General features: G+C 38.1%; 1 protein-coding gene across 2 annotated transcripts in view; it reads right to left on the bottom strand.

The window, feature by feature from the left end:
- Positions 1-15,552, bottom strand: part of CDH13 (cadherin 13) — a 509,204-nt gene that overhangs the window by 90,908 nt on the left and 402,744 nt on the right. For both annotated transcript variants that reach the window (XM_005234781.3, XM_027782937.2), the window contains exon 8: positions 4,328-4,468. In XM_005234781.3, the coding sequence (XP_005234838.1) occupies positions 4,328-4,468 (141 nt within the window). The remainder of the gene's footprint in view (positions 1-4,327; positions 4,469-15,552) is intronic.

Genomic DNA, 15,552 nt, shown 5'->3' on the forward strand with positions numbered 1-15,552 from the left:
AGACAGGAAGGGGTCAAACCCATACTTTTGTCATGCTGAAACAACGTGGGGGTTTTTTCCACTGAGTCTTAGGGAAGATCTGGGCAGAACCATGCCTACAGGGAAAGATACAAGGGAAGTATTTGCCAGCTTGTGGCTTCCAGCAGATGCTACATCGCTAATTTTTCATCACACTTCAACCACAGTGATATTAACTATAGACTAAAATCACTGTTTTGTCGGCATACAACACTGCAGTGGTCTGTCATCTGTTGTTAAAGTGACACAAGAAAATAATTCTCATTTTTCTGAATGTGCTAGGTATAAAACCAGTACTCAGCACCATTAATGTTCACTCAGTCTAGCTCGTTCCCACACAGTACACAAACCAGGTATCAGATTTTCCAGAATGATCAATTCCTGCTCCTTGCTTTGCTTCATTTCTTACTTTCACATAAGTAATCCCTTGCTACTGAACAAAAGTTGAGCCTAAGGCCTTAACTTGCTAGAAAGGAAATGCCAAATTGGTTTTTGTGATACCAAATACATGCTGTATTCAGTAATAATTCACAAATTTAATTTAAAAACTCTTTCATATTATAGAAATAGGGTTGTAAATTTGAAAAAGAGGCCACTAAATTTACAAGTATCTTAATTTTAATTCTCTATAATTTAAATCTGGCACAGTATCCCAGCCATTGTGACCTTTTAAAAGGTAGACCTTGTTACCTCACCTGGGATTTTTGAAGGAGCTCTTAAAACATTGCTCTTTTAGGCATTAAAGATGAGATTATTTAACCCCCTGAAGGGAACAGGGTATTGTTTGAATGTCTGAATGGACCTTTGCAATGCTCAGAGCCTATTATGAACAGTAAGGATAAGTATGTATGTGAAATACAAGGCAGGTACTTTGGAGGTGTGTAGAGTGATAAGACAGTAACAAAATAATTAACTGGGTTGAATCCCACAAAGGAGTGTCTCATACATTAACCCATCCAAGTACCTGACACATACTTGTAACCTCAAGGGCTTAAACTATTCCTCCAAAGTTAATGGAAGTGCCGCGTTGGATCACAGCCAGGTTGCTCAGCTGCTTCTGTGATCATGCCCTGACATACGAACAATGAATTTGTCCCTAAGCATGAAGGGCACTGCATCAGCAGGAACCGCATCAGAATGGCACGGGCATGGAAAAAACAGGAGATGGAAAAACAGATCACCAGATGAGTACCCTCTCCTCCAGCAAGGTCTACATAAAACCAAAACTGAGTGCAGCAACAATGGAGCATTCAGACCTTTCTGAAAACATCAAATAAAACTGTTAATTAACATTTTGAATAGGTGGGTAAGGACCTGACCTCCAAGGAATAAATACAGTAAACAGAAGTACACAGCAGTATAACAGTGCTTAGAAGTAGATCCATAAACTTCTTTCTAGAGCAAAAAGAGGAGGAGATTGGTCAAGTGACAAAAGATAAAACTCATCTTTAATGGACAGAGACTTGCTCACGCATGACTGAGATTGCCTCGCACTGAGGAATCAAAGAAATATCCGTTAAAACATATAAGTCTTCTTGGAAATAGAATTATAGACATTTTTCGTAGCTTTCTCCACAGTTGAAAAAGTAATTAAACTTCTGACTTGGCATTAATATTATTGAAATAATATATATCTTTGTTAAGATATATATAATAATGCATTCTACAAACCCCTATTTAGTGCCCAGTCTGGGGTACCCAGTGTTGCACTCATACAGTGTCCAGACTTTTGAACAAATGCGTCTCTCATAACTTCGTCGACTTTCACTGTGTTAGATCAGAAATTAATTTGGCCCCGGTGTTTACAGATGAAGAGAACGGCAGAGCTATTTTAAGTAGAAATTATACTGACAGAAGAAACATAGGCCACTGAATAAGCATTTGTTTTATAAAAGGGAAAAATGCATTGAGAAAAAGTATCTTTAAAGAGAAGGAAGATAGCTGGGGAAACATGTCAATACCATAAGAACCCGATTCAAAGCAGGCAATCTCAAAGTAAAAGAAGATGCACTCTGAAATCAAACCTTCAGATTTACTGAATGTGAGCTTTCTACTTCAAAAGTTATCTTGTAGACTATGTCTTTTTCTTTCAAGTCTTATTCAAATCAATGGTACTGCAGCAGTTGGTATGCGACTGGTATTTAAATACAGTAACTAAGTATGTTAAGCAGTAAGCCAAATAAAGTGGCATTAGCTCTATTAATAGGCACTCTCCTTCTTACGCTACTTATTTTAAATAGAGCATATGTTCCTAAAGGGACCTGACACCATACGTCTGAAGACTGATTTTTCCTGCCTTATTCACAGAATAAGAATATCCCTTTAGCAAGGCAGAGGGAAGATTTCTGAGGTCATTAACATTTCTAAACAGCAAAAGGTTCAAACCCATGTCACAATATATTAAAAAAGAAAAGAAAAAAAAGAGACGTCTCTATGGGAATATTTGTATGTCATATAAAGTACAAGAAAAATGTATAAGACTAACTTTCTTTGAAAAGTCTGCATAATGCTGTCTCTTCACACCTCCTATTTTATTTCTATACTCCAACCACCAGACTTTTTAATATCACTGACAGAACTGGATTTATAAACATTTCCAAATTTCCACAGAAATAGACACTAACAGTACGTTTAGGGCTAAGTAGACATTAAGTATTTTAACATGTTTGCCCAAATTAGCAAACTATTAAGTCAAACAGGACATATAGTTGTAGAAATATTTCTTCAAAAGAAATCTGTAGAAAGATATATAGAATGATTCATTCAAAAGAAGAAATGTCAAAGTTTGGACATTCGAGTAGGTAGGACTCTGAATGTCATGAATTGCTATCAGTATTAATACAATTACTTCCTATTTCTAAATACACCAAGATGTCCTTGTATGTTGTTATGTTCCAGAGGAATAAAAATTAGCATGTTTTAAATACATTTTAACTACTTATTGTCTGGAAACAGCTTTCAGAGCATTAAAAGCTGATCTAAAAGGTAATTCCAAGGGAATTAACAGTTTGATCGAAGCCACTTAGTTATCATCTGTGTACTTGAAAGTTTTGGATCAGGCTCTCCACGGTACTTTTTAGGTTAATAAAATGCTCTGGCCAAAGCATTTTATTGAAGCAATTATAGCTATTGTCACTGAACATTCCTGTTTGCAAAATTTTCATTATTTGTTATTTCTTCTCCCCTCCCCCCGCCCCTTTTTTTTCCCCAAACTTTCTCTGTCCTTTTTTAAATCTGGTTATCCACTTTGCATTTATAAAAGAAATAATTATTCAAGTAAAATTACAGTAATTTGTTTCAAAATAATCTATTGTCAAATCACTAAAATTAGGTCAGAAAAAAAATGTAAAAATATACTGTAAGCAGAAAACTGAGACTTCTATAGCAATAAGCTTTCCCTTTCTTTTCCTAAAATTACCTTAAAATCAACATCTGTCATGTTTACTTCTCATCTTTTGGGAATATTCCTTAAAATTTGAAGAACCTCAGGAAACTTTTACAAGAAAATCCAAACCAGCTGTTATTAGGTAAAACTTTTGAACTCTAATTCTCTCCAAATATCAGAAGCAAAAAAAGCCCACAACCCAAAACAAAAACAAACAAACAAAAATCCCCAACAAAACCCAGACTAATAATAAATGTGGGAGAGGGAAGGAAGCAGCACGAGAAGGGAGGAAATTTGGTAGATGCTTTGCCTGGCACCAGAAACATTGCTGTAGCACTCTTACACCCTCCCACAGGCAGTGAGTATCTTTTGGTTTGGGTTGGGTTTTTTCTAACTTTTCAGCACACTTCCGTGGAAAAAAAAAATCATTCCCTGAAAATTCCACCTTTAGGTTAAATTTAAAGCTTTTAAGAGTAGAGCTTTCATTACAGAACCCTCAACACACTGTCTCACAGGTGACTACTGAAGCCAGGACAAAACATGTTGCTTTCACCCATGTTCCTGCTTATCAAAAGCCCTCAGCTACAACACAGGCAAGAGGGAATTCTCTATTTCCCCTCATAGGAGCAAAAGAAAGAAAGTCACCGCTAGCAAACTTATTCTACGGGTACTCATCCTGCTAGCCAACCTCTGAATGATGTCTCTTGGCATAAATTTTTACCTTGTGGTTGCATTTTGTCATGGAAATAATGCATACGCATTTATTAACGTAGAAGAAAAAAGAAGCTCCAGGAAAGTCTATAACATTGAGCTACAAAGATGTCTTTAAGTATTTTCTTCCATAAAGGAACATTTTTATATTTAGAAAGAAGATAAATACAATTACATACAACATTTTATAGAACAGAGATGACAAACTCTTACCTCCTTCTGGGTAAATTCTGGTGGATGGTCATTTTTGTCATCAACAAGAATAGTGGCAGTTGCTGTGCCAGTTAGTCCCACATCAAGACCACCCATATCCTTAGCTTCTATAACTAGCTCGTATTTCGGGGTTTCCATAGTCTGAAAAAAATAACAAAAAGGAAAGGTTAAAAAAGCCACCACAACAGATTACATACTACCTTTAATTCACATTAAAACAATCAACTTTTAAACCTTAATTTGGCCTGATAAAACAGCATAGAAACAGATCTGTTATCACAGTGTTTTACCAAAACAGAAGCACAGCTTTCTATGAGCTTCAGCTGCTACACTGGAAACCTTATTAGGAACACAGCGTGAAGGAGTGCAGGTGAATATTGGTAAACAGTACATAATCTATTCTGTTATTTAAGGAGATTAGGAAAGAAATTAAAATATACCTGCTCTTCAAAAGTAAGCTCTCACTTCAGTGCACCAATATTTAGCAGCTTGCTTCATCAGTGTTATGATGGGTACATAATTAAATACTAATGTCACAATCTATATATAAATTCTCTTTATTTTATTAAATCACATTTATTAGCATTTAGAATAGTAATTTAAGTCTGCTTCACTGTAAGAAACAACAAAGCAGTTTCTAAAGTGGACAACGGCTGCCAGTTATTGCACAAAGCAAATGTGTATCGTAATGTTAATGATTTACATCTAATATATCTGATGCCTATGTCATGGTTACTTATCTGACTACCCAGCTACTGCAGAACCAGACAGCATAGGTCCACAGCAAAAGCCATCCTTAATTTCCCTCCTCCAAAAGACAGCCCTAATTTAGGCAAAAAAAAATGTGGCCAACGTTCTGCAATGGGAATGTGACAGCATTTCTAATTCACCTCTCTCACATCAGGCACAAAAGCACATCTGTTTGCAAGTTAAGCAACAGGGTAGTAATACATCCCATCCAAGGGATCTATTATTGGCATCAGGACCTGCTCCCATGGAAATCATAATTTTGACATGGATTTCACTGGAGACAAGACTGGGCACCTAATTACAATGAATATTTTCCCTATTTGTATGACTGCCTTATATGGAACCATCTGCCCAAAGACCATATGTGCCGCATCATCAGTGGAGGACACAGATGGGGAAGTGCTGCGGTCACCTTTAAAACTATATGGTAAGAATATCACATATGCTCAGGAATGATTTTTCAAACTTTCCTTGAAAAATAAGTCTGGATCTCAGGGGCAAAAGGACATAATGGTGCCTGAAACAGTGGCTAGGGCACCACTCTTAGAGGGCTTCTTTAACCTCAGAGCAGCTCTATCAGCCAAGTCTGTTTACAAGAACCAAGGCTACACGTTTGACACCATTTATCCTATGTCCTTTAATACTTCTCCAGAGAATCAGCAACTGGTGTGAAAATCCATATAGCAACACAGTGATCTCTCTTTACCATCCATACACTGACTTATAAAGCAGAATCAAGGAAGGTGAGGGCTTATCCCATAGCAGAGAACAGAGAATGGCTTGGGATGGAGAGGGCCATTAAAGACCATCTAGTCCAACCCCCATGCGATGAGCAGGGGCATCTTCAACCAGATCAGGTTGCTCAGAGCCCCGTCCAACCTGACCCTGAACGTTTCCAGGGATGGGGCACCTACCACCACTCTGGGCAGCCTGTACCAGTGTTTCACCACCTTCATCAGAAAAAAAATTCTTCCTTATATCTAGACTGAATCAACCCTATATTAGTTAAAAAAAAATTTAAAATTAAAAACTAAGAAAAAAAATAGTTTAAATTACCCCTCATCCTATTGCAATAGGCTCTGTTAAAAAGCCTGTCCCCACCTTAAGTCCCCTTTAATTATTGAAGGGCTACAAGAAGGCCTCCCTGGAGCTTTCTTTTCTCCAGGCTGAACAAGCCCAACTGTCTCAGCCTTTCATCATAGCAAAGGTGTTCTATCCCACTGACAGTTTCAGTGGACCTCCTCTGGACCTGCTCCAATGCGTTCATGTCTTTCCTGTGCTGGGGACCACAGAGCCAGATGCGGTGCTTCAGGTGGGGCCTCACCGGAGCAGAACAGAGGGGCAGAATCACCTCCCTCAACGTGCTGGCCATGCTTCTTTGCATGCAGCCCAGGATACAGCTGGCCTTCTGGGCTTTGAGGGCACATTGCCAGCTGACGTCCAGATTTTCATCCACTAGTACCCCCAAGTCTTTCTCCACAGGGTTGCTCCCAATCCATTCATCCCCCAGCCTGTATCTCACCATTTAAAATTTTAAAAGACTTATTTCTGATCTCTAGCTTAGCAAAGCAACTTCTCAGATCACACAGTTTTCTCTGTAGCTAAGAGATTTGAAAGCGTTCACTAAATAGTGCATTTTGCATTATGCATTTTCCTTGGTACATCACAACAACTTTTTTTGAGCATGTGTGAGAAGGAGATCCCAACACTTAGATTGTGAAGCATTTTTAGGCCATGAGAGAAGGAACCATACCACTTGCTCATCAGATCAGTAATTATGAAGCAATATATTTGCATGTAAAATCAATGAGTTAAACCAGAAGATATATTTAGTTCTAAAAACATATGGACTACTAGAAAATCAGATGCCACTGCCACGTAGGGGATCCTAAAAAATATATTTCCTTAAGTCTTACAACATCATTCCATGAAATTCATCTCAGAAGAAAGAAAACCAAGAACAGGATTTTGATTTATAACATCATATAAATATACACAAAAAAGTATTACATCTCTCCAACACAAATTCAGAGTATAGAGTGGAAAAAAATTATAGTTTTCATATATTTATTTTCTAAAATGCATTCAATGTATTAAAACCTGAATAGAGCTTCCATCCCCTCCTGTAGATGCAAATTTTTCATTACTTTGATTAGAAAATTGTTATTATTGTATGAAAAACTTGCAAAACCATTTATCACTTCATGCCTGTAAGCCTCTTTGTTGAGCAAGAGGCCCATTTTTACTCTCAAACTGGCCTTTTTTCCTTTGAAAGCTGTCCCGTTTTCTATTGAAAGCAAGCCCATTTATGCTAGAAATTGCGCCTACTGCAGCAGAAATTTCTGTGACAGGAGTCCAATGTTTAAGCTCACAACTAAATGTGAAAAACATTGAATTTTGAGTAGTATTTCATATCATTATGAATACTTCACACTTTCCTGTTATGCAGCACTTTCTATGTCTCGTTCTGTCACCAAATATTTGCTTTGTTAGAGAAAGCAGCTCCTACAAGTTCCAAACCTGAGAGCAGAGGCACATTCCCTTCAGATGCTCTTTACAGCAGAGATTGCACGTAAAGGGCTTTTTAACACTTCTCATACTCCTAGCCCAGTTTGGGCACTAGTAGTAACTGCTTGGACCTGTGTGGTTTATCACATTAGTGGCAAACCCTGGGACGTGGCAGTGAGTATCTGCGGACAGCGATGGGTCCCCGCGCTCTTCCTGAGCCTGTTACACTGTGATGATGGTGGGGAGGGTGTGGGGCTGGGCTGGGGGCACCCCTGCAGTAGGGGCTGCAGCACAAGCTGTCCTGCCACCTCCTCCTCCTCTGTTCCCTCGTGTCTTTTTCCCCCGTGCATTGTCTCCCTGCCCTTGCTCACATCTTTTGAGAAATGAGTGCTCCTGGAGGGAGGGAGTGAAGGAGAAAAGCAGCCTGCCTTCACCTTCTCCGTCCCTGCTACACTGTGCAGGTTAGGGATAAATGCTGCTGGTAATACCCAGCTGGTAGCATTTTGGGACCCTACAGTAGCTCAGACTGTTGTCACACCATGACACTGCCTGTCACTAAACCCAGGCCCCCTGCTTCTTGAAGTAGTGACACAGCCCCTGAAGCACGCTCTTGCAAAAACAGCCCCATTAATACCATTTGGAAAGCGACACGTGACGAATATTGCAACAATTCTCAGCAAAGTAGATCTACAGCTAAAAAGGATAATAGATTATTTTAATAAATGAACATCAGTCACTGTTTGTGTGGCTTATTATTTATCAGCTGTGACTTTGTGAAGTGTAACACTGTTGAGAAGGTTTATAGAATTACAGCAGGAGAACCATTCCTTTCCCCATAAATTTTCACTCGTCATTTAGCCGCAGCAGGGGTGACACCAGCAAATTGTTTGGTTTGCCAAGGAGGTGAGCTGTGTTTGTCTTTGACGGTCCACCCACTGCCATTCTCACCAGTGTAAAACATTCCTGTCAGGTTTTGCTCCACTGCTGCCTTGGCATAACCGGTTCTGTGCTAGCAAGGAACCAGAGGCTGGAAAGGCACTTTTCCAGGTTTCAGGTTCCTGACAAAGCCAGTAGGATCTAATCACAACAGGGGCAAATAAACAGTTCACTGCAGATACACACAGGTGGAACAAACCAAGCGACCACTTTAAGGTAGCGCTAAATGAAACCAGATAATGATGGTTTTCTGCGGAGTTTTAATCTTTTAATATTTCCTACAGATACAATAAAAAATTATCAGTGACTTAAGAGAAGCGAGCCATGGCTAGTATTTCATACCACTGGCAGTAACATTCCAAGTCTCGGTGTGGGTTATCACTTGCAGGCTGTAAAGCATTCAGCTGGCATTGACAGCATCCTCAGCACAGTAGGACTCAAAACGTAAGACAGAAAAAAGTGGGACTACTTGCATAATTACAGGAAAGGTTTAGAACCCTTAGGTGACCACTGGTCTTTTCAAACTTCAAGTCCTGAATTTCTAGTTATGAACATGGACTCTTGGTATGGCTAGAACAACAAATCCCCTCTCTGCAACTTCAGATGTCCAAAGCTTTTAGAAGTGTGACCCATGTATCCTCCCTTGTTCATCTATCTGGTAAGGAAGTGCAGTCACTCAGGAAATTCATGTTTTCACTGAGGCCTGGCTTTTTTCCATCTAACTTTAGAATTCAAATTAAGTGTCTAACTTTTGGAGCATCACTGTCATAGAGTCAAAGGACAGGCACTAGTTCTGTGTTTGGCTGCACTGATGATCGCAGGAGCTCAGTGCTCCCTAGCGTACCTGTCTTGGTGCGTGACTAAAGCTGGCTGAAGATCTTAATGATTTCATAAAGATCAAAAAAGGTAGCACTAAAGTGAGGAACAGAAATCATATTCTGGCACTGTATTCAAGCAGCATATTCAAGCAGTGAATGATTAATTGTTTATCTGGATTTGATGGCCCTAGTAACTTTACTTTTGGTTGTGGGAGAAGGTAGGAAAGAATCTAGTTTTGCTTCTGAAGTTCAAAAAATTCAATCAGACTTTTTTATCTGAATATAAAGAAAAGTAGAATAAGTAAAGCAGATTCACAAGAAGGAAGAGTATGAGAAAACTCTTGTAATAAACACCTCCTTTTGCCATTGACACCCGAAGCAGTTATTACTACATCTGATCTCTAAAGCTGGCATATAGATTGCACATATATGAAAAACACTTCATTTTGGCTAAAAAATGAAATCCTGATCACTGTTAGAGTCTGTTAGAGACTATGAACATTGGGAAGCCTATTTACTAAAATAACGCTTTGTGTTTTTCCGATATAACTATCTAGTTACTTTCTGCAAGGACACACCATGGGGTGTCTGGAAATCCATTTGCAATGCAGAAGCTAAATGAAGAAGAATTTGGGTTAAGCCTTAATCATCTTTGCATCATGTGAAGATGGAACAGGTTGAAAATTTTAGGCTACTTTAGCCTTCTATTTAATCTGTAATTCAAAGATGTTTAAACAGGAGTTCAACATATTTTCTTGCAGATCTTCACAACACTTTTTACTACTGGTGTTTAAATGATACGCAGGGGGGTTGAAAAAGAATAGTTTTGTTAAACGACATTGTTTTGTATTTATTCACATCATCAGCCTGCTGCCCAACTCAGTATATTTTCTAGTTCCTCTTTCAGTGAATTTTAGTCTCTTGCTAATGATTTCAAGGCTGTGAATCCCTGCCTCACATCAGCACCCAGCTAAAAGCTGCAGAGAGGCACCAAATTCTGGAAAACAACAGGACTCCAGAAACCACCTCCTCAGTGTTTCCTCCTGGTTGGGTGTCCCCCATGAAGTGCCTTTAGCTACACCTTCATCCAGTGCTCTCCAGTTATTGCAAGACACCTATGAACTGCATGGCCAGAAAAGGGCACACAGCCTTCCCTTGGTGTTTCAATGCCTCATCTGAAAATAACTGGGGAGAACAGAAATTCCCAAATTTACACAAAGTACTCAGTTGTTAAGATTGAGACAAATACTGTTTGGGAAGGAAATACCGTACAGAATGTTCAAAACTCTTGTAAAGGTTTTAAAGGCTATCTTACTACTTATTACCAATAGGGTTTTTTTCACTATTTCATGGAAATTAATATTTTCTGTAACAATGCCTCAATATTTCTATTTATAATTGTGTTTATAAACTATATGTTAATGCATAATGCTATAGCAATAGTTTGCTACTCTACCATAGGTATTACTAATGCCTTTATAACATAATACTAACCAGAAAGAAAAAATTTTAGGATTTAAATAATTTCAGTTCATGCTAAATAAATGCTTGGGTTTATTTAAGATGATAATTGCATATAGTATGCATTGAATACATTCTATTAAGACATAATCAATGTTCTTGTTGAGTAACAATATCAACACTGAATCTAATATTGTTCCAGAGTATGCTGTCAGGATTTTGACTAATGTAGAATAAAAAAAAGAAGTAATATGACTATTAACAACTCTAATGGACATAATGCTTTTATAATTATAATATCAGCATTTATTTTAAATGCCAATTGCTGCTGCTTAAAAAGGTCAATATGCACAGAGGCTTTGCATTTAGAGCTTGAATTACAGTTTGATGAATACAAAAACCAAAACAATTTTGTAACATAAATACTCTTTAGCTCACCAATTTCCAATTTTTTTGTATCATAAAGGAAGGTCTACAGTTTAATCACTGTAATAACGTACTTCTATTATGAAGAAAATCAATATCTATTTACTAACCACAGGAGACATATAGTTCGTAGGTATATCTGGAAGGAAAAGGAAGACTAAATTTTCTCCTTCAGGAGTTGCTGTTAAAAAAGGAAAGAAATTGTTCCAAATTGTTCGATACAAATAGGTTTCCTGGCCAGAGATATTTGTTTCCCATGAAGAGGAAATCTATAACTATTTAATAGATAGGATGTGTAGGATCAAGACTTTAATTCTTCATAATGCTGACACAACTATAGGGTTGATACACATGGATATATTTTACATGGAATTACAGGAACTCTATGTACATGTTTCCAATATTTTGCTTAAAATTAGCAGTTTTGACTGATATGCAAATTAGGATTTAGAATTGCCATTGAATTCATATCATTTGGAGAAGGCTGCCAGCCATGATGGGGTGACAAGCTTTCCTTGGAGAAATATTAGAAATCCGCAGAGAAAACCTGTTTGCTGCTTGCTCACTCACTGCACAAATGTGCATCTCAGCTACTATATATGAGCACCACAGTCTTTGTGCAGACATTAACTTCACTTAAGGGAGCATCCTTACATTGAAGATGTTAGTAGTAAGGAATTTCTCCTTGGGTAGAGATCATCAATATCTAGGACAGAACAGTGACTGAAGCTCCATTTAGTCTGACGTATTTGCACTTAAATTATTATTGTTAGTTAGGCTACTACCAAAAATAAACCTTGGGAAGAGAGCAATTATTCAGTATTCTAAACAAAATCCTTAATTATCATAAAAGATATAACACCATTGAAGTTAATACCCTACACAGAGTTTTACTAGCTAAAGATATTCCCCTGAAGTATAATTCATTTGAAACATTGGAAGGAGTGGCATGTTGATCTGCAACAGCTATTACTAGATGCTCATGGTTCAGGAAAAGAAATGTTTTCCTTGTCAGCTAGAAATATAAAGTACATTAATAATTTTAAATACTAATGGAGAATAAGAATCACAACGTCCCAAAGAAAATAGTCCCTGTTAAATGACATTAAATCATACTTATTTAAAAAAAAAAAAACTAAACAAAACAACAAACCACAAACCAAACCCACAAGCTATGTTTCAGCTTTCCTTCTGGACCAATGTATGTAATTTCTTTTCTCTTCTCCCACCCCCCCCAAAAAAAAAACCAACAAAAAAAACCCAACCCCCCCCAAACCACACAACAACCAACCAATCAAAACTAAATCAATTGATCCTTATAATTAAAAAGTACTGCAAAAACCTTTCATTCCACTGTGAAAGCATCAGTTATTATGTAACTTCTTTTGCTGATTTTAAACCATTTAATCATTCTATTATTATTACATACATTCAGAGGTGTTGGGAATACAACTACTACATTCATCTCACCTAGAACTTCTGTCAACAGCAGAAATCAGCTGTAGTGTCTACTCTCCAGTAGTAGGTCTGAATAAAGGACAGAACTACAGTATAGCCTATGTGCAACTACAGACCTTGATACAAACATTCCCTTTGTGTTTACATGTCACTAAGACTCATTTCTGCTATGCCCCTCCAAAGATTGTCTTAAGTTTAAAGAATATGTATGGCCATACTTGCTAGATCCAAGTTCCTCTGAGCTCTGTGTTACACCATAGTCCAACTTGCCACCCTACGGCCAGTTGAAGTTTGCACACCCTTCCTGCAGCCAGATATACCCTTCAGGAGATGAAGCATTTAACTCAGCCGAAGGTGAGTTCGGAGGCTAAGGCACTGGTGACCTGCTGTTGAAATTGCTACACACAAACCCGATTTGGCAATGAAACCAGCCCAGGCTGGAGCATCCTTTCCACTATCCATAATTCTTCACAACTCTGACTTTTCACAAAGTGACATGCTGCCCTAACACACCTTCCTATGTGCGGCGTGTTCCTAACGATAACACTTCCCCTTTCACAGTGCTCACACCAAAAAGAACCCTCAACCCTTCTGGTAAATGAAGCGCCTACTGTTCTGCTAGCTTGGTTCTTTAACAGAGTACCAAAACACTGCTGAAACCATGGCACTACATCTATTCCTTATTGACTATATACCTACCAGTGTTTCTATTCTGATTTTTGATGCTGGATAGAAAACACTATGTTATTTACGTTAATTAATTGCACCCAGATAAAAACTATTGAGGGAGTGGGTGGCAAATAGTTTCCCTGATGCTTAACACTTTCCGAGCCTTAACATACTGAACCCTATAACAATGCTAACAAGCAAAACCATCCAAGGACTTTTTCATCAAAATCAGAGCATATGATCAGAAATGCTAACAGTCTGACTGATGGGCACAGGAACCACCATTCTCCCCAGTCCTCATTAATACACTTGTAAGTGAATATTGAACATACTACCCATTCTGCCAATTTATACTTGATTATTTTTACAATGGTAACATTTTGAACAGAGTGTACCAGAAGACCTTTGCCTCAGAACAAATAAATGTCTGCGTCAGCACAGCTCGCTGGATAAGGGAAGGTAAGATTCACTTCTGTCTGAACAGGACGTTCAACTTGATTGTCTCGACTGCTTCAGAAAGTACTAAACCCCAAGCTAGCTGTCAGGAGCATTCAAGATAAGAACTCCCTTCTAGATTACAGCTATTTATTTCAACAAAGTTGTTTTTTTTTTTCCCCAAATCACTGTTTCTGTAGCAAATGTTCATTTCAACAAATCAATATATTTCCATAAAAACTATTCTCCTGTAATATCCAATCAGTTCTATTTGCAGTGTTAATTATATATTTCAACAGTCACAATTTGCAATTCAAATAATCTGCCGACCAAAAGATATTTGCTGAAAAAATGTTCAAATAATTTTCAGCCATTAACATATTAGACTTGTACAATCTGTTTGCAGACAATTTGTGAAGAGAAATAAGGGCAAAGTTGTTCTAATAAATTATTAGTTGCAAATTACTGAATCTTTCTCAGTCCCTGCCAAATGCAGAAATGAGTCTATTTAAATCTAAAAACATGAAAGGAGAGACAAGTTTCTCCAACACAGTAACCTACAAGGGTTATCAGTAGAGACAGTTTTTCTAATACCTCTATATTAAAATACCTCTGCCAAGAGAATTCCCTAAGTATATGAAGGGTGTAAAGGTCACATAATAAGGATCAGTACACAGAGGTGAGTGCTGTAACTTAAAGAGGAAAAAAAAAAAAATCATAAGCAACCCCCAAAGTATTCAAGCCTGAAGAAATCCTCAGGCTAGCATAAATCAGCATAGCTCCATTGACTTTAAATGGGTTACCCTAGTTTATTTACACATTTATTAAGCTATAACTTACCATGTTTATGAAACATGCATACGCACTTTCATGTCACAATGTAAGATGCTTGTGTCTCTTGTAAAACTGGCAGATTCCCATAGATTTGCATTTAAAACAAAGCAGAACTAAGGGCAAGACACTGCCTTCCAAATCATTATAGCATCAACAGCATGAGAGCCAAAGTTCCCAAAACACACACTTTGAAAAGAAGTCCCCAAATTCTTCAAAACAGGAGGATGAGGTAATATTTCCTGCCTTGTTGCAGGTATAATCACGTCAGAATTAGGGAAATCTTGCTCATCAGTAATCACAAGAGGGTGTTTGTGCAACAGGCTCTGGAAACTAACGAGACGTTCTATGCATTTAACCCATTGGGGAGAGGGATCAATCCATGGTATAAATATTTCATACAAAGCAATAACATGCAGCTGGTCAGCACTCCCCTCTGTTTACTGGGGAAAAAAATTGCTTTCCTAAATTGTGTGGACAGCAGCCAATGTCAGTTATCAGTGATCTTATTGCTAAACACACATTACACCTGCAGCCCTGAATCACGGGAATCCTTCACTGAGCAAAGAAACAAAAGGCTCTGTCAAGCATGCTTATCAGTGTTCAAATTTGCTCCTCCTTGAGTCTGAATCAGGCTCCAGAAGCCCTGAAGTGTTTCCTACAGGCTTTGGAGGAGGATACTGAACAGTTCCGAAAGCGAGCACTGCTTTTCATGGAAGCATCCCCCGGAAAAAGCATTGCCAAAGCAGGGTGGAAAAAAACTAAATAGCTGGAGTTTTATCTTCCTAAGGTGCCAAGAAAAGGGTCTGAACAAGGCAGAGGTAAAACCTGAAGCAATTCAAGTTAATCTTATTCCCAACTCCTCCCTTTCCTCACAGAATCCACTGAAGGAAACAGCAAACCAGTAACATAGCTCAGACCCTGGACCCTATA

Source organism: Falco peregrinus, chromosome 14 (genome assembly GCF_023634155.1).
Source record: "Falco peregrinus isolate bFalPer1 chromosome 14, bFalPer1.pri, whole genome shotgun sequence".
In the NCBI taxonomy this organism is placed as follows: domain Eukaryota; kingdom Metazoa; phylum Chordata; class Aves; order Falconiformes; family Falconidae; genus Falco; species Falco peregrinus.